This window comes from Anser anser (genome assembly GCF_964211835.1).
Source record: "Anser anser genome assembly, chromosome: 3".
Lineage (NCBI taxonomy): Eukaryota > Metazoa > Chordata > Aves > Anseriformes > Anatidae > Anser > Anser anser.
This window is the reverse complement of record NC_139722.1, coordinates 58654505-58679622: the sequence shown is the minus strand read 5'-3', so window position 1 is coordinate 58679622 and position 25118 is coordinate 58654505. Positions and strand designations below refer to the sequence as shown.

The 25118-nt window shown below is 39.2% G+C and overlaps 1 protein-coding gene across 7 annotated transcripts in view; it reads left to right on the top strand.

Moving 5' to 3' along the window:
- Positions 1 to 25118, top strand: part of PTPRK (protein tyrosine phosphatase receptor type K) — a 422368-nt gene that overhangs the window by 206206 nt on the left and 191044 nt on the right. Inside the window, exon 1 of one of the 7 annotated variants that reach the window (XM_083828077.1) lies at positions 23078 to 24035. The exons of the other annotated variants lie outside the window; for them this stretch is intronic. Within the exon in view, the coding sequence (XP_083684203.1) occupies positions 23975 to 24035 (61 nt within the window). The 5' untranslated portion in view covers positions 23078 to 23974. Of the gene's footprint in view, positions 1 to 23077; positions 24036 to 25118 lie in introns of those variants that run through there. 7 annotated transcript variants of the gene reach the window in all.

Below are 25118 nucleotides of genomic sequence, written 5' to 3'. Positions count from 1 at the left end.
TTTTTTGCCTTCTTTATAACATCAATAAAAATGGGCTTTGCTGAACACACATGGATTTAGACAATATGTTAACAGCTTTTTTGTTGTTCTGTAGATGTACCCTTTTTTCTAGCACAAGTACAAGACAATCTTCATCCTAATGCAATGAAATTAGTCCTGTTACAGCATGAAAGGAGACTTTCTATTTTGTTGTTAGGAAAGCAGGACAAATGGATCTGTTTACACAATAAATGAAGTTTTCTTTTTTTTTTTTTCCATGTTGTAATAGAGCAATAAAATAGTGTTTAAATCACTATTTATGTGTCAAAAAAAAATGAGATACCAACATCAAGTTTCACAGTACTCTGATTTTAAATGCAGCATATCGTCCTGCTTGAAAGGCTTGGGTCATTTTGTGGAGAATACTGTCTTTATGGTTTAAAACATAAGTTCATAGCTTTATACGCAACAGCTATATAGGTCTGATATTTTAAGTTTACTTTTACTTTTTGTGTGTTTTCTGGATTGGAGGCCCAAAAATGTTAACTCTTTATATATATGTGTGTGTGTATACACACACACACATATATATATCTCATTAAAAATAAATAAAAAGGAAACAAAAAATATTAATCTTCTAAAACCAGTTTCATTTATTTGACATCATGGTAAAGAACAAGGATTTTTATTTTATAGTAGGATTTATTGCTTGTTGTTGTATTTGAAAAGCAATATACAGTAATATATTTTCTTGTTTGTCTAGATAACCACCAAATAAATCTTGTTAGCCAAAAAAGCATAGCCTTAGGGATCAGCTACCCTGGTGTTAAAACTGTACTGAAAATTAACCATAATGACAGGTCCTATATCTCAGTGGCACTTTAAAGCTGACATCCTGCTACATGGATACAAAAGATGATAATTTTAAAGGAAATTTTTGGGCCACTGATACGAATTGCCTTTAATAAGAGCTGGCATAGTATTGCCCATTGTCAAAGATGACCCAGGGGTAAGAGTTTATTAGTGCATTTCCTTCTAAACTGGAAGTGACAGGGCATGCTTGGGGCCTTTTTGTTGCTGTTTGTAACAAATGAAAATTTCACTGTAGAATTCTCATGCTGAAGAGTATTGATCTGTGTGTTCTCACAGCCAGAGGAGGAAAAAAATATACTATGAAACACAATTTACTTTGTCATGGCTTTAGTATTGCTTCCAGATCATTTTACGTAACGATAAGGTCTTTGGTCTGCAGAAGCCAAACTTCATTGATGACACTGGTTACTAGAAAGCGAGAGGTGAGAAACAGCAGCTGCTGCTCGGGAACTCTCTGGGTGGTTAGGTACATGGCTGAAATCTTTACGTGTTCCGTGTCTGTACAGACATGTGGTGCAGTAATATAGATGTAGAGGCATCTGATACTTTCCTGATGAGCCATGTACAAGCCAGTCTTGGTAATGAAAATTTCCAGTTATATAACATACATCATATTGAAACATCATTATTTAATTTTGAGCGTTAACAGAAGAATTACTTTCAACTGAGTTCTAAAACTTCCTTACAAATGGAGTTACCTGGGAGGGATGACATACATTTAAAGACCCTGAAAAAGATAACTCGATTACTCTGATTAATTTTTTGAAGAAAAATCAGACTAGCATAGGATTTGTAATTCAATTATATCATTTTACCAAGAGTAGTTCCAGTCAATAATTTAATGTCTCACCTTTGCTTAGAGCTGATCTTCAGCTTCCAGCTCAGTGACTGCCTTGTATTGATTTTTTAGGTAGTTTCTATGGCATTGCTGTCATTCCTGGATGTGTGGAAGGAGCTTTCCCCTTCATTTTAGAGAAAGCTTGGCACTGTCAGTACAGTTAGTTGGCTTGTCTTCTTGAATAGGTCCATCAGATTAATCATCTACTTATATTTTCCTTGGATGACCAGTAAATCGGCAATTTCTGGGCAGGTAATTGCTTAAAGTCTTCACGATTGGGAGTAGCGACAGGTGTGATGTGTAAGAAAGAGTGAACAAGAAGACACTGAGATTTTTTCTTTTTATTTGCTTTTGAGAGCAAATATATTGTGCTTCTCAAGTCTTCGTACTCTTTTTACTGCTTACTGTAGAACTGTGGAAATCAACGGCTCAAGGACATCGCCTGTGCCCTGGCTAATGTATATACTTGGTATATACAAGTGTGGAGACTTTCTGAGTCGGAGTATCAAGTAGTTTGATCTCTTTAATGAGTAAAAACCTTAGCCCTGTTACCAGTTATTGCATTATATCTTTGTTCAGAGCTACAAACTACTGACACGCTGGTCTGAAGTTGGCAATATTCTTCAGGAAAGTGGTCTTCTGCATCAAGAAAAGAAACAAGCTAGTTTTTGTCAGGAATTGTAATGCAGTTCTTGGTTGACCTTGTGTGTTAAAAGTGACTGTCAGGATGAGGTGAGCTGTGTTCTTATGTGGTTTGCTAGCAAACTTCCTAGAATAATCCCAATTTGGTTTGTCAGGTAATCCTGGAAGACCATGTGAATGAAACCATCCATTTCTTTGGCTGCAGTGTACCTGAAAGATCCAAATGAGTACTGTCTTCTCTCCTAACCTCCCCCCATAAAACAGCAGTTTTTTGCTCAGATTGCCAAAAAGAATAATCCAAAAAACAGCCAACAGCCTGCCTCACACACCATCTCAAATCATATGGTAATGAATTACACTTTCTGTAAAGTGTTTGTGTGTTTTCCCTGGTTTGTTTTCTTTTGAAGTAGCTACATGTTGTTAGCAGGCTTATTATGCAAAACGTTTTATATTCTATTAAATACTGCAAAATCAGCAGTAAATGCAATGCATTTCATTTGGTGTAGTGGATCTTACGCAGATTAGTTTGAAGAACACATAGACTAGTATTAAAGACAGAGAAAAAACAAAGGAAAAAAACCTCAGAATATACGTATTAACTGTAATGTTTGTTAGTAATCCTTGAATAGCTTCACCATACGTTTGGTTCTACTGATATGTTTCAAAGTTTTATTAGAATCGTAAATTTAAAAAAAAAAGAAAAAAAAAGTTTTTCACTAGATGAATGTAATCCCCCCCCCCCCCCCCCCCATTCATTTCTTCATCCAATCCAAACAGCAGTTCCGTGGTGGGGTCAAAGCAGGGGAGGCCTATATATTGGTTTATAGTTCCAATATGGAATTGTCTTCATGTCCCTAGTAAATCCAAATTAGCTACAGAAAACAAAAGAAAGGCATTTTTCCTCCACATGGTTTCCTCTACTATCTCCTGACTGTTCTTCAAGAAGTCACAAGCTATGGTAAAGTGATCTGTGTAAATGAGTTTGTTAATATGAAAGAGGTTGTTTTGTTTCTTTTATTTGCTTTGACTTGGCAAGTGCTCTGTCCTCTAAGTCGTTTGGTTCAAGTTTTGGTGGGGATTTGTGGTCATGATCTTCATTTCCCTTACTGGGATTAGTTTGCCATCAGGAGCAGTTCTTGTGGAAATAATTCTGGCACTGATACTTCTGCCTTTCTTGTCTGAAGTCCCTTTAGGGATTTTATATAGGAAAACCAGCAATTTGACTGATCCGCTGATGATGCCAGAACACTTTGAAGATGGAGTTTGCCCCGGCAAATATGTCTCTTGAGAGTATTGGTTTTTATCCTAACAAGAAAACTGATGTCTTTCCATTTGAGAAAATTGTTGTGAATTTCAATTCACTTTCCAAATTTCAGTTTTGCTTATGTTTTGTTGTTGTTGCTGCTGTGTTGTGTTTTTTTTTCTGAAAAAAAAAAAAAAGCAATTTCTGGTCATTTTGTGTGTTTGTGTTCTCAATTTTGCTACCTGGTTTATTTGTGCAGTATGTTAGTGAACTTAAATTTCCTGTCTAATGATATGGAGAGCACTAGGTGGCAGATTGAGGAAAATGCATCATGTAGTCTGAATGTTTGTATACTGCCTGCCTGCAAACAGCTTAACTCTTTTTGGACCAGTTTTGGAAAATGACACATATCTCTGTCTTCCAGTATTAAGTTCTCTTTCTGAATAGTAGATTTTTTTTTCCCCCTCTGGTTCTGTCACCCGCCATTAGTTCTGTAAATGCTAGACAAATCAGGTTATTAGCAATGTGTTCAGAAATACAATGTCAACGAGACCATGGTGATATGTAGCAGGGCTCCGGACTGAACCTTTGAAGTGCCTTGAGCGTGGTCTTTGGGTGTATGTTTTTCTGAATTTGCTGAATTTCAGAGCAGAGGGGAAAAGAGGGAGGGAGATTCCACAGTCCAAGTTGTTGGAATGTGTGGGCTTCGCGTCGTTATCTTGGCTTAGTGCCCCTTTGGACTGCTGCCAGGCTTCGGTAGGAGTATGCAAACTTTTAAGCTGTGATCTGGAAGAGCCATGTGGCTGCTCTGCCTGGTTCATAAGGTGCATTTCTGAAGTACAAATATTAATCTTGTTACTTTCTCGGACGCTCAGCACTTTCAAAGCTGCTTTATATCCCAAGTTTTCCTGTTAGATCAAGTGTAATTCTCTCATGGTTGTATGCTTGTAGGAAAAGCAGATGATAATGTCTAAATGACCTCACAAGCAGTAGGAGAACTAATGCAATGATTTTGTGAAGTTTTTCTAACCTCACTAATAAAATGCAAGGTATATTTTGGGTGTGTAGTTAGGCTGTAAGCATCCTCCAGACTGCAAGATCTAATTAACAATGTCTTTGTGACATCCTCTGGTTTTGATTTCTTTATCTTATTAAGATTTTACCCTCTTTAAGCAGGTTTAACTCTGGAAATTTCCTATTCTCAATCCTGTTTCTTACAGCAGGTGGACAGGGGTGTTCACCATGAAGTCAAATACTGCCTCCTTTACACAAGAAGAATGAAGCAAGTACATAGGAAAATACCTCAGTAAGTCTAGTTGTGCATAATTAATAGATTGAGCCAGAAAGGAGTTACAGGCTTTTCACACATCTACTGTATCGGAAAGAGTAACAGCCTCACTTTGTCATCAGACAAGTCTTCTGTGCATGAAACTTTGCTCATCTCCTTCCCTATGGCAACATTTGTCTCTGGTTTATGTAATTGATATGTGCATTGCCCGTTTTGTTTAGAATGTTGCAGGGCAGTTGCTTTTCTGTGAAGAAGCAAGAGAAATTAGTTTTTAACTGGATTTTAAAAACAAGCCTGTCCTGGTTTCAGTTAGGACAGAGTTAATTTTCCTCCTAGTAGCTGGTAGGGTGCTATGTTTTGGATTAGGATGAGAAGAGCGCTGATAACATGCTGATGTTTTAATTGTTGCAGAGCAGTGTTTACACCAGGCCAAGGACTTTTCGGCTTCTTGCTCTGTCCTGCCAGCGAGCAGGCTGGGGGTGCAGCAGGAGCTGGGAGGGGACAGACCCAGGACAGCTGACCCAAACTGGCCAAAGGGGTATTCCATACCATCTGACGTCATGCTAAACAATATATAGGGGTGGCTGGCCGGGGTGGGGGGCCAGCTGCTCGGGGATAGGCTGGTCAGCGGGTGGTGAGCAATTGCACTGTGCATCACTTGTTTCGTACACATTATTAGTCATACTATTATTATTATTATTACTATTATTATTGTTATTATTATTTTCCTGTCTTAATAAACTGTCTTTATCTCAACTCACCGGCTTCACTTTCCCGTTTCTCTCCCCCATCCCAGAGAGGGAGGGGGGAGGGTGAGCGAACGGCTGTGTGGTGTTTAGCTGCCGGCCGGGTTAAACCACAACAAAGCCGTAGAGATGTAGATTCCCAGGAACTAGCAGACATGCACTGTATTTGGAACAGGCTCAAGTTCACTGTCTGGTGTTGAGCAATCCTGGCTGCACAGGGCTTTATTTGAAATGCTAAAATACGTTGCAGCAGTCAATTTCATTGCATCAGGGCTTACATTTTTTTCAAGAGAGGAATGAGGTGCTTCTTTTTTGAAGTCTTTTCACGTGTATGGGATTTTCTAAGGTTGTGTGGTACTATCAGAAAAAATAAAACCTTGCATTCTCGACAAAGATTAGTTTGTGCAGTTTGCTGTGCTGGACACTGCCTGTCCGATTGCTTCATTGCAGTGTTGGCTTAGTTTGGGTGGAGGGTGCCTCTATCTCTTTATAATCCTCTTGAAATCCTTTTAATGTGAACTGTTGCCATGTTGTAGTTCTGTGATTTGTTCTCCAGGAAGATCTGAAACATGTAAGGTAAAGCACATTTTTTGCTTTTATCTTGCGAGAAGAGTTTTATACTACTTGACATAGTCTAGGTTAATAGTCTCATTAGGCAAAAGATAGCCTCTTTGGAGCTGATACGGGTCTTTTTGCTGTATTTTCTGAACTTTAAGGTGAATGATCCAGATCAGAGCCAAAGCCCTGTAGCCCACGGTTGGACGCAGTAGCTGCTGCTTGGTGCAGAATGTCAGAGGAGCAGATGTAGAGGCATGCCTCCCTGGTGTAGGATTTTACCTTACAAGGGTCTGTGGTTCAGGCATCTTTCACTTCACTAAGGGGTGGTACACTCTCAGCTTGGACATTAGTTTCTCATTTATGGAGAAAACGCACAAGTAGAGCAGAGGGGCAGGAAGAGAAGACTGCTTCTCTTAACCTGTTTTTTTTTTTTTTTCTTGAAAGCAGGCTGCTTGCTATGCATGTGAGACTACAGAGCTTGTTGAAAGAGCTTACCAGATACTAATAAAATACAAACTGAACAGCGGAATCAAATAACAGTGACCATGCAAAGTGATTAAGATGATACTAGCTGTATTTTTTTGTCATTATTTTTATTGTATCATCTTCTAAGCAAACTCAATCCTGTTATCGCTCACAGATAGGAGTGGATAGTGTATAACCTCTTGTGCCAAGGCATAGATTTATAACCTCTGTAGGGTCTAGCGTAACTAATAAATACTTTCATATAAGAATCATGGTTAACTTGAAAATCACCTATTAAAAATAACCATGCAGGAGCTAACAGATTAATTAAATGATTTTTTTTAAAAAAAATTCCTTTGTTCACCATGTACGTTCTGTAAACCATTTGATTTATTGTTTCCATGTGCTTTCAGTTAGTTTCTCCTGTTTGACTACTCTTTCTAGCAGGAATGGAAGATCCAGAAACACAAAAGTGTAACAAAAAATACCCCAAGCTCCTACATATCCCCCTTTTCTCATAAACAAGTTCTTAAATCACAAAAAAAAAAAAGAAGAAAAGGTACCTAGGAAACTTGAGATCAGGAAATGAAATTTGCATAACTTTTTTTTTCTTTTTTCTTCTTTTTTCTCCCAAGTGACGGTGTCTATTTATGGTTTTCATTGCCTGGTGTATACTTTTCCCCAGCCTCTGTGGTGGATGCCAGTGCTGTGTGGCACTTTACTTTGTGAGCCCAAGCAGCCAGCAGTTCTTTTTCTGTTTCATGCAAGCCTTCATCAAACCGATATGGAGAGCACATGGGTAGCAAACTGTGTGCAAGAAGTCCTTTTATCTTCTCTCTCCTTGACTCACTTCGCAGTGGAAACTGTGGTGAGAACTCTCCTCCCACAGATCTCTGAACAGAAACCAGCAGGACAAAGGAAAAAAGAGGATAAGGAGGGCCATGGATACTGGTGATAAGCTGGACTGATGTTTACCAGCAATGGTTATTGTTATTTATTTTTTGAACATTGCTTGTGTAAATTTGAAGCTGATCTCTTTTGGAACTACAAATAGTTTTTTCCCACACCTTTTATAATTATTAGGTGTGAAATTTATGTGTGCAATTAAGTCACATCCTTCTTCCGTAAAGGAGACTTGACTTAGCTGTCCCCGGGAATGAACATGGAGTGTGCTTAATTGGTTTCCAAAGGTTGTCTTTGACCATGTACATAAATGCTCAGACAGGAATGTGCTTTCAAAGAGAGTCCCGGGATTATCCCCACTTCCTGGCCTTTGGTTCCCATCCACTTCATTCTGCAGCTCACAAAATCAGGCAGCAGGTACTTTCAGCACTGTTGATGGCTTTGTTATATATCAGAGAATAACTGAGGTGGGAAGGCATCTCTGGAGGTCACGTAGTCCAGCACCCCCTTCCAGAGCAGGCTGCCCAGGGCTATGTCCAGACGATTTTTGAATGTCTTGGAGGACAGAGACGCCACAGCCTCTCTGGACAACCTGTTCCTGCATGCAACCACCTTCACAGTGGGGGAAAAAAAATAATAATTGTAATTAAAAAAAATAATAATGTTTACACATAATTCTTTGTGTTTCAATTTGTGCCCATGAACTATGAATAACTTGTAAAAATAGGGGAATTTTAAAGGGAATCGCCAGTGTGGCACGGGGCAGCTGAATCTTGACTGTGGTATTTTTGATTCTGCTTTTACATAAGCTCTGAACAGAACTGAATTCCATGTCTGGTTTTTAAAAATATTTCATGCTGATTTCATAGAAGTATGACGTAGTTGGTGAATTCTCGTCTGTTTAAGTTTAGATTCCAGTCTGTTAAGCAGGAGAACCAATGCAAGAATACATCTTACACATGTTTAAACAGCTCATCAGGCATTTCATGAAAAAAAAATTCTCAGATACCATAGATTTACATTAAAGAGTGCTGCCACTGCTCCAAGAAAACACTTCCATCTGTTCCTGTCTTCTGGCCCTTGTTTCTTCTGCCAGTGCAGGGAGGCATTCCTGCAGCAGTGCAGCGTGTCAGGCAACTGCGCTACGATCAACCCAGAAAACACACTTTGAAAGTTAGGTTTGTAGTCCTGCACAGGCTGTTTCAACATGCAAAATGGGTGTAAAGCTGCTCCCTCTCCGCCTGGCTGGGATACCGCTCTGCCCTGCGAGTCTTGGAGGTGCCTGAGCACTGGGGTCGGCATGAGAGGATGGAGCGTGGAAGGGGCAGGAAATGCTCCATCTCCTGCTCAGCAGGCACCGAGCTGTTACTTACTCTTGTTGGGTCTTGCAGAAACATCATCATCATTTGGCAGTCAAATAAATGCAGCTTTAGGGGCCCATAATACTTAGTCAAAAACGCTGAAGGCTTATAATGTGAAGTACTGAACTGGGGTGAGCTTGGCTGGGCGGTTCACAGAAGCAGAAAAGTGAGCTCTGTGCCAGCAGGCTTAGTGTCGGCTACAGGTAACGTTCACCTGGGATTTTCTGCCCATACAGCAGATCAGGTATTAACAGCCTTCTTATGGGCAGCATCAGCTGTGCACCACAATCTCTGCATAATCCAGCAAAAGCAGGATTTGATGAGGCCTTACTCAGAAGAAAATTGTGCTGCCAGTGAAACCAGAGAGGTGATGCTAATGATGCCTGAGTGTGGTCTCACTATGTACGTATCATCCTATACCTGTCATAATCTCATACCCCTCCTTATTGGGAAGGTACATAGGTGAATCCAATCAGGGAACAAAATATCTGAAAAATTAAAATGTAATCACTCTGCATAGTGGAAACCCTATTTATCTTTAGATTATGGGGAGCAGTGCAAAGGAAAGAAAGAGATGAGGAAACAGCTGTAGGTAGGTGTAACTTCAGGGAGGAAATAAAGGGGTTTCTTTGTTTCTTCACAACTGCACTTTATTCAAGCAGAAAAGATCATCTGCAGGTAATGTGATTTTTCTCATCTTAATTAGAGATATCTCCAGACTGCCCCACCACATCATTGCTGTATTTTACTTGGTTAATTCACCTTCCAGTAGCTGCTCTGTCTGCCCATTTATTTAAAACAACACTTCCATTTGATTGCTGCAGCTCAGGGTGGTCTGTCTCAGTTTAAATGCCATTGATGTTAGTGGGGAGGTTAAGAAAATATTTACTTAAGGGTAGACAAAGTTCCCTTACCTGCCATCTTTTTCCAGTCTGGGGGAGGGAAAAACCCCTCTAGATTTGACATCTCTGTGTATAGTGCAGGGCTGTTAAAAAGTGTGCCGATGAGTAGATGCATGGTAATGATGAAAAGGAGTGCATTTGGAATTCAACGTAGATGGCAGAAAATGCAGGATGTCAGAGAAGCCATATATTAAAGGGAATTTGAATTGGAAACTGAATCCCAACCTGCCACTGGGGGCATTTTGATCATCTTGATTTATTAAACTTTTATAACAGCATTCAGATGAAGCTGAATTAAAACGCTTAGTCTTGGGTGGTTTATAGTACACAAGTCATCATGCTAGTGAAGTCTTGCCATGATCAATGTAGAGTTAATCTGAGTTCCTTTTTGAATGCAGGTGCACCTGCGTGCTTTGGTTTGTATTTAAAAATCTGATAGTGTTCTAATACTGAATCACTTAACAAAAATACGAAGTGAAGCCACCCCTGACATTAATTTTCAGTTGCATTGAGTGAATCTTGCTATTAAATTGTAGCTGAACTGCAGGAACACAAACTGCATATATATTCATATACCAATTTTATATATTGATAAATTTATATGCAGTATAAAATAGCTTTCTATGGAAGTATAGCAATATTTCCTTGGAAATGGGTCATATTCCTGAAAGACAAAAGAGGCCTGCAGCATGGTACTGGTCTGACCATCTCCCAGCTTCAGCAGCCATACGTGGTCTTACTGAACACCGTCTCTGCAATAAAAAGAAATCAATTACTATTAGAGTGGCACTGCAGGTTAAAGGCATTACAGGTTCACACTCGGTTTTGCAGCAGGGAGATGATACTTAGCTGCAAATGGGGAATGATGCAAAAGATGGATGAGACAGAGTTCAAGGAGCAGTAATGTGAGGGTCCGGCGCTATCATTCCAAGCTGTCTCGGAAACATGATGGATGGTTCGGTGGCAAGAAGCAATAATACCAGATGATGAGAGATTCATCTCCAGATCTTGAGCCCACTGCATGCTGTCTACCTGTTGGTGTTCTAGTGGCGTAATGATTTCTGATGTGTTATGAAGAGCTAAATTACTGTACTTAAGCAACTAAACTGGTATGTTGAGTTTAGTAACCCGGACTTTTTGGCAGCTGCTAGAAAAGCAAGCAACGTATCACACACTCTTGCACATTGTAAATTTAATTACCTCATATTTATGCATAGCACTTGTTGACAGGATCTTGTAAGGTATGCTAATATGGTAGGTAATTTGTTACCTCCAGAAATCACTTTCCATGTGCCTTCTGATCATTATCATGAAACATGATAAATGATCTAGCCCATGAGGTGTAAATGAAAATGAAATGGATAATTGGATCCTATGTCTAAATTGTGGCTGGAATAGTTGTTGCAATTATAATGGAATTTATCTCATAAAAATATGCTTTGCAATGTACTAGTGACCTTTAATCATCTTGGTGGGGGAGTTATTTGAGGATAATTTTGAAGAGATTACAAAAAGTTTACTCAGAATAGTTTGGATAGAAGTTTTTTTTTTTTTTTTCTTTCCTAAAGAGTTTTAAATATTTGTCTATTTAATAATTTATAACTGAAATTGGAACATGATAATCCTACAGCGTTAAGTGCTGGAAGATAGTATGTTTGCAGAATTATATATAGAAAATAGTGAGAAACGTATCCATCTTTCCTGAAGAAGAGGGAGGCTTAGCTACGTGCAGAAAGAAACATTTCTTCCTGCTGAGACGCTGAGTTGAATTTGGATGTGCTGGTTTGCTCGAGAAGTTGACATTGAGACTGATAGGGGACTGCAAGCAGGCAGGTCTTAGAGAAGATTTAAGGAGTGGTATGAGGAAAATAAATGTGTTTCTGTCTGCTGCTCCCCAGGTCCATGCATGGTGCTCATGGCAGAGTGTGTGTCCTTCCCATCTCCCTCCAAGAGGAGGGAGAACACTCTTGTGTTGATAATGAAGTTTGAATCTTCAGCTCGTGCCTTATCTTTGTGTGATCCTTTTTGGAAAACTATTTTGTGTCCAGGACCTCACTGGTAACATTTCATATTAGTTGTTCAGGTCCTTTTTCTTGCCCATTTAACTTCTAGAAATGGTGGCATATCTTGTACTGTCAAACATTTTGAGTTTGCCGTCCCAGTTGATATCTGAATTGATCATAGTAAGAACTGACTTTTTTTTTCTTCTGGATTCTTTACTAATAAATGAAAGGGGAAATTTCCTCTAGTAGGCTTGCGAACTAAACAGACAAACTTAATTGAACGGTGTTAGTGTTCAAGTGAAAGTACATTTTTTGAATTCAAAATTGCCTAGAAGTGACTTATATTGGAAATCTAAGAGCCTAATAAAAATGATTAGGAGAGATGGTGGGGTAAATCTCTCAACAATCAACCTTATACATTCCTGTTATCATCCAAGAAAGCAGGACTTAAGTACACAATATGTTCCTAACCAATATGATCTGAAAGGCTTAGACTTTGCGATGGTGGTTCAAGGCTCATAAAGAAGGAACCGTGCCTAATGAGGGTTTGTAGTGTTGAGAGTGATCATCCCAACTTAAATTACTTAATTTGAATGAATAAATAACAGTAAAATATTTTTAATTCTTTTAGAAATATTTTCATTTTTTCTCCAAATAAATGGTTTACAACATAACTGAATATAAGCTTTATTTGAAATTGCCAAGCATCTTAGAACTTCTGTAACACAGCAGGGTGTTTCATTTAAATGTTCGAGTATTTTGTTTGATTTTTGCTCCATGTTTTGTGGTAGCTCCCAAATGCTATATGGAATTGTACTTGTTTGTGGACACAAGGAAGGCTACTACAAAGTGTCAATGCCACATGTGTTTTTTGTAAAGCTGTCTATAGACTAGCTTACTCATTTCCTGAGGAAATCGAGATTCGTTTATTATATTGATTATCTGCTCTATTTTGTTAACTAATATGCATTAACTGTTAAGTCTTTTTTTCTCTGATTTCTTTTTTTCAACTTGAGGTTGCAGTTCACAATGTATGTGAAAATCTCAGTTTTATTCTTATGTTGTTATCCTCATGATAATATGTTTTTGTCTGTGCTGTTATTTTTTAAAATGGAGTTGAAAAGGCTACTGCTTCTGAACGGAGATGTGAGCAAACCGAGTGCTTTTCTTACGCTTAAAAATTGAGGTTGCAGTCTCATGACTTTCAATGCTTTCTTTGAACTTCACTCTGACTTGGAAGTGTGTTGACAGCAGGTAGAAATGTCTTGACTAACGATTTATTCTTCAGCTTTCCGCTTCCCTTGGACTAGATGACTTGCGTGTCCTAGAGAAAACAAGATACGCTCATGGTGATCAAGCTGACAATATATGGGTTACACCTACAGGCCGTGGCAGTGTTCTCCACTTGCCTTTGTTGTGTATAGAAAGGAGCTGCTGTTCGGCAGTGTGTGAAGCAGTGCTTCATGCTGGCCACCATGCACGTCCAGACAAGTTGGTACAGTCGTAGTGGGTTTTGTTTTTGTGTTTTTTCATATGCGGGGTAGTGGCACAGTCCTTCCTTTGGACATACACAGCACAGCTCTTGGTCACCTGAATGAACTGAGGAGGAGGAGCGATCTCAGGTGTTACCGCAGTTGAAGACAAGCATCAACCTACAATATAGTGTTCACCTTGAAAACCAGCCAGAAACATAGCACTTCTATGTCTTTTTAACCCTTTTCTAGACCAGTCCCCCTACCTCACATCAGTGCAGGGCAATGGGAAAGGCAAGAGATCAGAATATGGGCAGAAGAAAAGCAGCATCTCTACAGATCACCTTTCAGTGTCCTCAAACCAACCCCTACAGACTTCTGTGGAGTGTGAAAACAGAAGAGAGAGGAAAGCCAGCACAGTCTTCCCAAGTGTAATAATGACTGAAGTAACAGTTTCTGCTCAGCTCTTGAACATTAGTGGTACTCAGCATTTTGACAGTACATAAGCCAGAGCTCTTGTCTCTGATGTTTTTCTCCATTTTGCTTTTACTTAGGAAACTTGGCATATGTTCCAAGAAGTTGGTAGACAATTCTGAAAAAAAAAAAAAGCCAAAAACCAAGCAAACAAAAACATGCTGCAAACGTGCTATCAGTATTTCTGCAAAGAATTTTTTTTTCTAGTTGTTCCAAGAGTAGCGTTTAACCTATTAGCAGAAGCATAGGTGGTCAAACTTCACTCCCGTGATGATTCTCTGAGCTCATTGACCTCAGCCTATGAAGTCTCATTTTTCATCTCTGAAAACAAGCCATTTGGCCTGTGCTCCCACCCAAGAAAGTATGACTGAAACAGCTTCGCTACTAATTTTCGGTTAGCATTGCATTAAGGCAGCATTGTGAATATCCGTCTCTCAGGTTGTGCAAGGGAGGGACTTGTCTCACCAGTTTTCCCAAGCTTCTTGACTCCTGGCATTGGCTGTCCATCAGCAAGTTAACAAAGTGATGTGGCGCACACTCTCAGTTTGCAGTTGATTCCTTTCATTGATAGTTCTTACAAGTATGGCCTGCTGCAGTCCTCAGCTTTGCCTCTGTGCTGTCTCCCCTCTTCCTCCTCTCCTCTCTCCCTCTTCCTTCCCCCCCTTCTCACTTTTGCACCAATAGCACCTCTTTGACTTTCTGCAGTGTGATTTAACGTACCCATCTTTTGTGTCCTACCTGCTGGTTGCTGCTATTATCAATGGAGCAGAGAAAATGCTGTTGGGTTGCATGTGCCAGTAAATGGCATCAAACTCATTGAAAAGTGGTTAAAAAGTCTGTCTTTGTAGGAACTGACTCTTTTTCCAAAGGGAAACCTAAAAGGGAATGTAATTGGACTCTTCAAGTACAAGATTAGGCTGTGCCAACTTTCTGGCTAGCTGCTGACATGTTTAAGATATATTTTGAATTTAGGCTTTGGACTTTGTCTTTCCTGAAATTTGTCATTCTCCCATGTGAAAACCTGCCCCCACCTTTTTATTTATTTATTTTTTTCTTTTTACTGCTTAAATTCTTTAACTTCAACTATTTCTTAATGCCATTTCAGGAATGTCTTTGACCTTTCTCTTCTATTTTTCATCCAACGTGGTTGCCTAAAGGAATATTTCACGAGTTTTATTTTTCCTGAGAACTTCTCAAATACTTGACCTCTAAGTATGTGGACTTTGCAACAGAAAAAATTATGCTCTAGTGACACTTCTTTTCCCTGCAAATTACCCTTGTTATCAGTGACATTTTTACAATTAGAAACAAAGTGCTTTACTTAGGTTAAAAAGTCGATTGAGGAAGTACAGGTTGGCTTTATTCAGGCCAAGCCAAGTGGCTGTTTCAAGAAGTTCACCAAACAACGTGCTGGAGTAGCAGACAGAGAAGACTGGCTTGCTCGATGTTTCATTTTGACCAAATTCTGTTACTACTTATTTTAAAAATAAATGAATAAAAAGGAATTTAATGGTATGTTGATGCTTCCAGGCTAGAAAAAGAATGTGTTAAAACATGCCTCATGAAAGGAGGCGAGTGTTCTTGCTTTGAAGGTGAACATCTTGTACAGCTGCTACTGCTTACATGAAAAAAAAGAAGAAAAAGCGTGTGCCAAACAGTATGTGGTAGGTGCAAACTATCACTTTATTGAGGAGACTCTGTTCCCTAAGACATTTGCACCATTAGGACTTCTAATAATTAAGATGAACTATATTTCAGCAAAAAGACAGCCTTCTGGCCAACTGACTATGCAGATGCCAAGTGGAAGCAAACGATGAAACTCAGTTGAGCTCTCAGGCAATTAACAGAAATTAATGGACCAGGTACCTACAGTCTGTTTCCTGCGTGTGTCAGTTCAGTGTCCTTGCATTTCCTGCTCTTCCAGATCTCCAGACTTTCGGGGTTTTGCCACCAGAGGTTTCTTTACTGAAACTTGCAAGGATTTATCACCTGCTTAGAAGAACTCATGGAATTCCTGTGGGCAATTAAAAAATTTCACAGGATTCTGGGTTTCCAGGCATGTAAGGGAATTATTGAAGTGATCCTCTAGTGGCAAGAATTCTGTTTGGACTCAGAACTTTGGGGTGCAGTGGAGGCCTGGTGCGTGTGCGTTGGTGTCTGGTGTTACATACAGCAGGAGCACCAAGGGGCACGGCCATACTTCTTTCTCCTTTCCTTCTCCCACTCCCAGCAACGTGTTGTTCCTGCAACTGGTCTGCAAAAGATGAAAAGACCAGGATGGTTCACTCCCTTGATGATGTGGTCACCTTTAGATTGGCTTAGCTATAACATGAAACCACATCCTATGTCTGCGTTGCAAGTGGATTACACTAAACTGCAAAAATCTTTGTGCCTACAAGGAAATATGGTGTGGAATAGTTCTTTAGATAAATGCTGCTGTCTTGGTGTTATATTGTGTTTTTATTTCAGGTTCTTTTTATGAACATGTGCTTAGAGGAGTTTATACAACAGAGAGGGTCTGATAAGATATACTAGTATGTTCCCTCAAGCTCACATTATATTCTTCTAGTAGAGGAGATAACCATTATCCAGCCCTGTATAGTAAAATGCTCAATAAACCTTATCTTTGGATTGTTAAGAAAAGGAATGGTTGTGCTTTCATATGGAAGAGGACAGAATCTATGGAAAAAAAAGTGAAATGAGAATTCAAGGAAAGAAAGTTAAAAAAAAAAGTCTCAAAAAGAACATTCAATTCAAGTTCGAAATAATAATCACTAAAATTAATGCAATAACACTTAGAGTGGCTTTTCCACAATATCCTAATGAAGTAAGCTAGTGTGATTTGTATAACTGAAGTGTGCAAAAACAAACACGTCTGTGTAGTTGTTATGCCACAGTAGTAATATATGAGTAGCAAGATAGCTGTGGACACATCACTGCACTGCTATGAAGTGTACTTGAAATTTTCTTCTTAACTAAACCTGAAAAAAAAAAAGAAAAAAAAAAGTGTGGAAAAATGCACACTTCCTAAATCATTTGTTGAGTCTGAAATAAAAATATCCTGCTGAAGAAAAAGTGACTGGTTGTGGTATTAGAAGTAATTCAAGTTACGTGAAAAGACTGACGTTTGAAATGAGGGAGGAAACCAGAGAGTATTTTTAAGGTATTCATAATTCAAAAGAGTCCTCTCTTGAGGAGGCAATACAAAGGCAAAAGTATTATGCTGAAGAGCAAAGGATTATGAACCTGGACAGAGGTAAGGGTGAGACTAAAGACACTTAGGTAGAAGTGTTTGTATATTATTATTATTTATTTTTTTACAGTGAGTTAATATATGGTATAAATGACATAGGACATGAGCAGGAACACTTTATCTAATTTTTCTCAAGCTATTTAATAACATGTCACAGAGGAAATATCTGGGTTGGTTTAATGTTTTCAAGGGGTACTTTGAGCTTCAACGGAGTTACTGGCCCCTTTCTATTACACATTTTTTCTTTTATGTGTTGCAGAGAAAGAAATGATAAATAATTCAGGCCAACAAAAGTATATACACCACAGGGTTAGAATACTTACCAGTGGGGGAACTGTTTATTCTGACTGTGAAACAAAGGATGACAGCAGGGCAAAACATTTTGCCTTGGCAGGAGGGGCTGTGTAGACAAGTGGTAATTCTATCTTCTTTCAAGATATTTAACAATTCTAAGCCCCAGCAGTATTCATGGATTGGCCTGCAGTGAAAGGAAGAGTTAGAGTTCATGCAAGTTATTTTACCTGCCGACTTTGTTTACCATAGCTGTTTATTTCCCCACCACACACATTAAAGGGATGATAGGATAAGAGAAAGTTTTTCATATATGTTATGTATGTGGGATGACTTAGTGTAGATGCAATGCAAGTATGCTCTTGCTACCTCTGTATTACATTAACCATTCAGGGATGTAAATCTGCAGAAAACGAATCTCTTTTTTCGAGTAGTTTTCTTATACTGCTTTAGATCTGCAAAGTATCTTTTCTTTTGAACCAAAAGCTTTCCATTCAAGCATCAGAAAAAAGAAAACTTCATCATTTATAGTAAAATGGACAGGAAATGTAACCATGTAGCGATGCACCATTCATACCCTGAAAGCGGAGGAAGTCTGGAACATTTATAGTTTTATGGAGGGGGTGCTCACCTAGAACTGATTGGTTGAAGGCCATGCTCACATCTTTTTCCAACATTCAGTTAGTAATTTGACCACTGCTGTGTGTGGTTTTTTTGTTGTTTTGTTTTTTTCCTTTGGAGAACATGGTAACAACCAAAGAAAACACTAATACTGGACCATAAAATCTACTTATTTTAGTATATAACCTTGGGGGAAGATGCAAGAATGAGGGAGGCATGCAGTGAGTGGCACTCTTCTCCTTTTGTATGTTGTCGTAATATCTCTCAATTTACAGCTTAAGACTTCTCAAGCCAGAGTATCTACACATTTGTCTACAACATCCTTGTGAACCTTCTATGAATTTGTCAGATCATTTTAAATTGTGGTTTTGTCCATCATCCTGCGGCATTGAATTTCCACAGTTAGCTTGAGTTTTGGATGGAAGGAAGTCCTTCCCTCTGTTCAGAAAGCTTCAGGCCACTCTTTTTCATTAATAGTTATATACCATCATTTTTCACTGCAAGAAATAGCAATTAACTGCACATTCATCTTTTTCATGCTCCATGTCATTTCATATACCTGTAGCATGTATTCCGTCATTCATCATTCTTCCGTCTTGAACAATCCAGATTTATTTACTATTTCTGCATATGGAAGTTGTCCTAGGACTCTGATAACTTCTCTTTGGTCTTTTCTGTCTCATCTCCTAGCTCATCCAGCAGGAGATGGGAAAAACAGATCTCTACCTTTTGTTGAAGATGTGAAAACATGATGAGTTTACACTGTGGCATAAGCTGTTATGCTTTCTTTTGTGTTCTGTTCCTAATAATCACTGATATCTTATCTGACTTCTTGTCTGGCACTGCAAATTGAGGTGATATGGTCATGAAATTCCTCAGAGGGATATTATTCCTGTCTGATTATACTGATTTAGAGTGCATGAGAGATTCTCCCCCTCACATGCTCTTCTTTGTATTTGTCAACTTTGTCTTCATTTGCCTTTTTATTCCCTAGTTCTTCAGTATAGTAAGGAAAACAAGATATGCTCTATGTATCTATTCATGAAATATTGCCACTACAGTGCAGTAATTGCTGCAGTAATTGGAGCCATGATTAAGAACCACGCATTCTTCCTGACCTTTCAGGTAGACATATGACTTCATGAGTGTGTTGCAGAAAATGTTTCAGCTTCAAAAAGGGGGATGTAAAGACACTTTCAAGAATCCAAGGGCATGTAAGCTAAGGCACTGTCCTGGGAAGTAGAAAGTGTTTGCTCAGATTCTTGGTACAGTTCAGAGAGACAAGAGGAATGGATGTGGAACTTCTTAGGAAGTTCTTTCTTTCCTTAGGAAAGGAAGAAAGGAAGAAAGAAAGGGAGGAAGAGAGGAAGAAAGAAAGAAAAAGTCACTCCTCTATAGACAGAATTCTGAACTATCTTCTGAGTGCCCATATTGTTGTCTAATGACCCACATGAGACTGGACTGAAAAGTCAAAACAAAAAATGTTGTTTTGGAAATGCAAATATAAATATTTTTATTTCTGCTATTTGCTAAATTTGGATGGATTTTTCAATTTTTTAGCTTAACCATCTCTTAATTTTTATTGAGTGTTTTGCTCCATCCCCTCCCCACCCCATCCTCTCCCTGACAGCAAATCCAACCCAAACCTCAGCCTATCTAGCCCGTTTGATTCCCAAGGAGAAGGCAGATTTTTGTATGTGGAGTTCTGTTTTCAATTTCTAAGCCTCTGTACTTAAGAAGGTATAAAATATGTCTGTGAGATTGGTTTATGGGGCCTCTATATTCTTGGCTGTAACTGAAGTTAAGTATGAAATAGGTTTCCTGCACTTGCATGGCCCTGAGAAAGGTATGTGGAGATTATTTAAGGAATGGAGAAAAAGCCAGAATTGGCTTTGTGCTCAGGGTCACGTAGCCTCTGAATTTTCACAGGCTGGAGGTGGGTGCTACACAGAAGTAGTTGCACCTGAATGTGTCTCAGAAGGTGGGAAAAGAGGCTGTGGCAGTGTGCCCTCAGAGAGGGCTGAGAGGTGCTCATCTAGCCAGTAGCTGGCTTTTCAATTCAGCAGCCAAAATGGTGAAATTCTTAAGTCAAAGTGAAGTGAATTTTGGAAGGAAATGCTATTCTAAATAAGAAGGGTAAGGTTCGGGGGATTTTTTTTTTAAATGTCAAAATGCTGTGTAGTAGGTTGTTATGGTTGGAAAAAAATTTGTGTACCTATTCAGAATGTTTCTGTAAACCTAATTTGGCTTTCCCATTACGTGGTGAGGAGGAGGGTGAATACCACATGGAGGCGTTACTGAAAGCAGGTGAGATCGTTGTTTGGATCTAGGCTCGGCAGCCTAAGTAGAGTTCAGTGAGGCAACTTCACCAGTCCTCAGGCTGAGTTCACAGCACTTCTTTTTCTGAAACCATGTTTGTAAGAAGGGTAGCAAGTCACATGAGAGAAGTTTCTTGGTGCTTTCAGTTATGCAAAAAAAAAAAAAAAAAAAAACTCTTCAAAGAACTCTGAAACATCAGAAGCTTGAAGCAGGATTTTGGTCTCTGGCAGGAAGAGTCATATTTTCCTTTGTCTTCATGAAAAGCACTATTTAAAACACCTGAAAAAGTGTTACTCACTTCGTGTAACATGGCCAAAAGAGCTAAAAATTATGCAACATTTTTTTCCCCATGGTTACATGCTTTCGTTACTGACACTTAGATGAAATGTTAGGGCTTTTAAAATGTACTGTTCCTATTTGTTTACCTGGTAATACAGTGGTATCTGGTTTATTTTTGTCTCCAGGTACTATTGAAATGTGCTCTGAGCAGCTTGGTTCAACATGCAGAACCAGCTGAACACAGTCTCGGACAAAATGTCTGTATGCACAGGCAATCTGAATTTAACAAATAACATAGTTTGCTTGTGCAATCTTTCAAGGTAGCAATCTCCATAATAGAGTATATTATTACAAACTATATTATTAACAGTAGATCATGTGTTTGGAGAGGAAAGCTTGTACCATCCAATTTCTGCTCTGGGAATTTTTTTTCTCCCCATTATTTCTGTAGTGTGGTTGATTTTGTTTGCCTTTCATATGTGAATACACAAGTCTAGTTACTGAACTTTCAGTGTGCTAGCGCAGCCTGAAAAGATGTTGATTAACATTCAAGAATTAAGAAATGCAGTAGAAGAATAAGAAGCTGTTACTTTCTCAGGTTTACTCATCAGAAGATTAGTAAGATTGTGTAAAGCAGTTAAAATACGGTACCAAAAATGAACAAAATTTGTTAACTAAACTATTAAATATAAGGATATTTTATTTCAGATATTAAAGCTGTGATTCATGCTCAGTTGCATGAATTAGCGCAGTGTATAGAAATGATCATTTTCTTGCCCCGTATTTTGTATCCACATCTTCAGCTTAGTCATTCGATGTCAAAATTCCTGTCCTGACCAACACTGGATTTAAATAGTGATTTAAATAACAGAACACAGGAGCACAGCAATGCACAATCTCAGTGGGTCTATCCAAGGATTCCTCCTGAAGGAATTACCAGGGGAGGGAGGACAAGGTGCATAATAAACGTACATGGCATTCCCTTTGATACACTGTCAGCATCTGATTCCTTTCAGCAATGGTGAGTTCCTGAGCCTGTTGTGCTTTGTCTAATTAGGAAGGGATAACCTTCTGTTGTCCACAGCACCACATGGATATGAGACTACTGGCTTAAGCATGAACACCCCTTCCTTTATTTTTGAACCTGCCTCCTGCCTTCTAATATCTTCACTTGATAACCTATATTTGCTGTTTTGGAAAAGGCAGAGAAAAATTGAAATTGAAAAACTGAATCCTAATATCTCTGGGTTTTTTTGGTTTTTTTTTCCGTGTTGCAATATTGCCCTTGGATCATGTCTTTTCCACCACGTACAGCTCTGCCCTGCTCAGCAGTTTCCATGATTTCAGTTACTGATGTTGCCCTTCACTGACATTTTTGCAGTCTAGTCATAAATAGGCAGGTCTGGAGGGGTGTTCAGGATTGTGCTTCTCAGGTGATGAAGATGTCATTTAACAAGAGTGCTACTGCTTCCTCCCACCTAGTAGAAGGTGGAGACTGACTTTCAGAGCTAAGCCTTCCTCAGTGCCCTATCATGTTAATCATTTGTTCTGAGGGAGTATTTCAGCAAACTCCAGTGCAAGGGGTTCTGTCTCTCAGTTAGGTGGTGTCCAAACTGTATTTAAAAACCCGGTCTGAACTCCCCTTGCAGGGCTGTTGGAAGGCAGTCATGCTGAGGTATGAGTACAGTGGCACTGGTGATGCTCTATCAGAGCTGCACCGTGGTGTTCTGCAGCAGAACACCCTAGAGGGTCTCTTGCTCTATGTGAAATGCTGTAAGGAGGTGACAAAGACAGGCATAATTTTGCTAAGACCTTCATGTAAACACTGCTATTACCTGCGCATTTGGGATCTCCTGTTATCACGTACCCACATTACACTCTTATGATAGAAATGAAATGCTTTCCCTTCTCCATTAAATCTTGCAAAATCTTGCAAACCGTTTTAATGCAACTTCACAGCTACTTCAGTTCACTTAATAAGCTTTCTCTGTAATCTCTGGTGGCAGTTATTGTTGTATAAAATATAAGCAGTGCATGTATAATATATGCACATATCTAAATGGTATGCAACTTCTATCTTATGGTACAGGTATCTCTTAATTGCTTATAGGGGAACATCTAGTATTATGGATTAGCTGTGGTGTAGATTTACAGACACCTGAGCTAGCTTTTATTGATAGTCCAATTAGGTTGAGATTGAATGGGTCTATTTCATACAAGACCAGAAAGACACTCGGTGAGTTACTAGTCAGATTTTTCCTGCTGTAAGTGGTCATACTAATCATATAAATATAACTACAGAAAAGCAAATGTCTGTGTCAGTAGAAATAAGATGTAAAATTTAGACTCTGTTAGTGTACGCTCAAGGAATTGCTCTTCCAGAGTAAATGGTTGTTAACTTTTTGTCATATTCATACTCTGAATCTTTGATGCAACAAAATAAAGATGACCGTGATACTATCAACTTATAGAAAGCTTGAAAGAGCTATTCATCAAAACATGATTTTATAATCCAAATCACCTAATGCACATTCTCACTTTAAAGCTGTCTGTGCTTTTATGTCTTGTAGTGAATTTGGGCTTCCATTCATTGGGTATCAGTTTAATTAGAAGGATGCCTTCTTCACAGCAATTCTGTTGCTCTTGACAATTCTACGTTTTCAAACTCTTTGATACCAGAACAGTCCAGCCTGAAAACTAGATTAGTAAAATGTTCCAGTAAAACCAGTCTAAATACTTTTTAGGTCAAAAGACTGCTCTATTTCTGTTAATCTAATGTGTTGCTTTCTCTTTCAAAGGCAAATACTCTCATTCTCCATTTTTGTTGCAACAGCTAAAAATAAATCCCATAACCAACTTCACCTCTCAGAGTGAAGTTGTTCTCCTGGTGTAAATGAAATGAATTTTATCACAAAATTCTTTCTTTCTACTTTACAATACTGCATTACCAAAACTCTTAATGAATCACTATATTTTATTCATTCTGTTAAGAAAGAATGTTTCTTGTTAGCATGTGGAAGCAGTGAGGATTTTTCTTCTGTTCTGTTTTTCTAGAAAGCTCTTCCAGGCTTTTAATCACAGATGAAATCCATTTGGCAACGAGAAAGGTGTATAGCTGCTTTCATACCTACTCTCTTTACTTCATAGATTCCCATCTAAGTGCCATAGCAAGGATGTTGGTTCCTTTTGCCTTTCTCCCCCCCTCCGCCCTTTGAAGGAGGCTTTCATGATAAAGCTAAGCATATCTAATGGCCAGCACCTGCTGAAAAGGCAGTCTCAGTCCTCAGTCCCCTTCTCCTCTCTCCTGAGCACCTGGACTTGGGCTCTCGCTGCTGCTTCTGTCCTGACTCTTGCTCTTATCTCAATCCACTGGGAGCTGCTAGAGGGACTTAGAAAAGCAGGAAACCTCTGTGTGCCCTCCCTCCCCACAAAAAGATTGGCTTTAAGCCTGAGATGTAAAGTAGATGAGTAGCACTGTGAACGACACTGATGGTGCGAAGTGGAGGAGCAGGGTTGCCCATTCAGGTAGGCATTAGATAAAGCGTAATTCACATCTGTGTGGGTCTCCCTTTTGGTTTCTGCTCGTTTGTTGCAAAGATAGAGGTAAGTGTCTCAGTGCCTCCTATAATTAGCCCCCTTCTCCGTCATTCCAGTGGGCTGCCTTCTGGCACTTTTGGCAAGAAATATTTGGGCGTGCTGTGATAAGAAATGTGAAGACATTGCTGGTGGGAACATCTAAATGTATCTTGGTAAAGGTTATGAATAGAAATAGAGGGATTTGAGCAAGGAAACAGTCAATCAAAAACATTTGCACAAAAGTGATGGATTCTGTCTTTTTTTTTCCTTAGACTTGAATAGTCTGAGCACACACAAAATCTCTAAATAATCACTGATTTGTAACCCATATACTAAAGTGTATCCATTTTTTCCTTTGATAATAGTATTCAGGTGCTGACAGAAAGCTTTTAAGGTCTAAGAAATGGGATACCTGAGGAAGAACTTTGGAGAAGAGAGTATTTATCCTGCTCCGCAGGTATTCATAGATACCTTGCCAGTCTGAAGAGGAAGTTTTTAAGTTCATCTCAGTCTGCTGTGCATTTATAAGGGTCTCAGTGTACCAAGATGGTGTGTGCGCTGCTTTCCTTTCTTCCTTCTCCCTCCTGCATGTGTCAAAGTCCAGGTTGGAGTTAATGCTTATGGTAAAATTGGTCGTTAAAGCACATAGCTTCCTGCGTTTGGTGGGTGAAATAACCAGCAACAGAAGGACTTAGAGACAATGGAAGGGGGATTGGGACTGCCTGGGTGGGTCCCAGAGCGCTGCTGGGCAGATGGAGTTGAGGGAGAACAGTGTAAGATTGGGGTGCAGGAGCAGCCTCAAGGACACGATTTGGAAGGTGACCCTGTAAGTGTGCAGCCTGCAGGCATTTGGTTTTCACATACAAAACCTCAAACAGGTATGAAATGGCAGGGAGCAATTCTGGCAATACTCATAGTATCTCCGGTGCCAGGTGAGCAGGTTTATTACAGGGAATGGGGAGGATTACGAAGGTCAGAAATGCATGGTTCACCTTTTACGTGCTTGAAGTTTCTGTAATCGCTATTAAATAA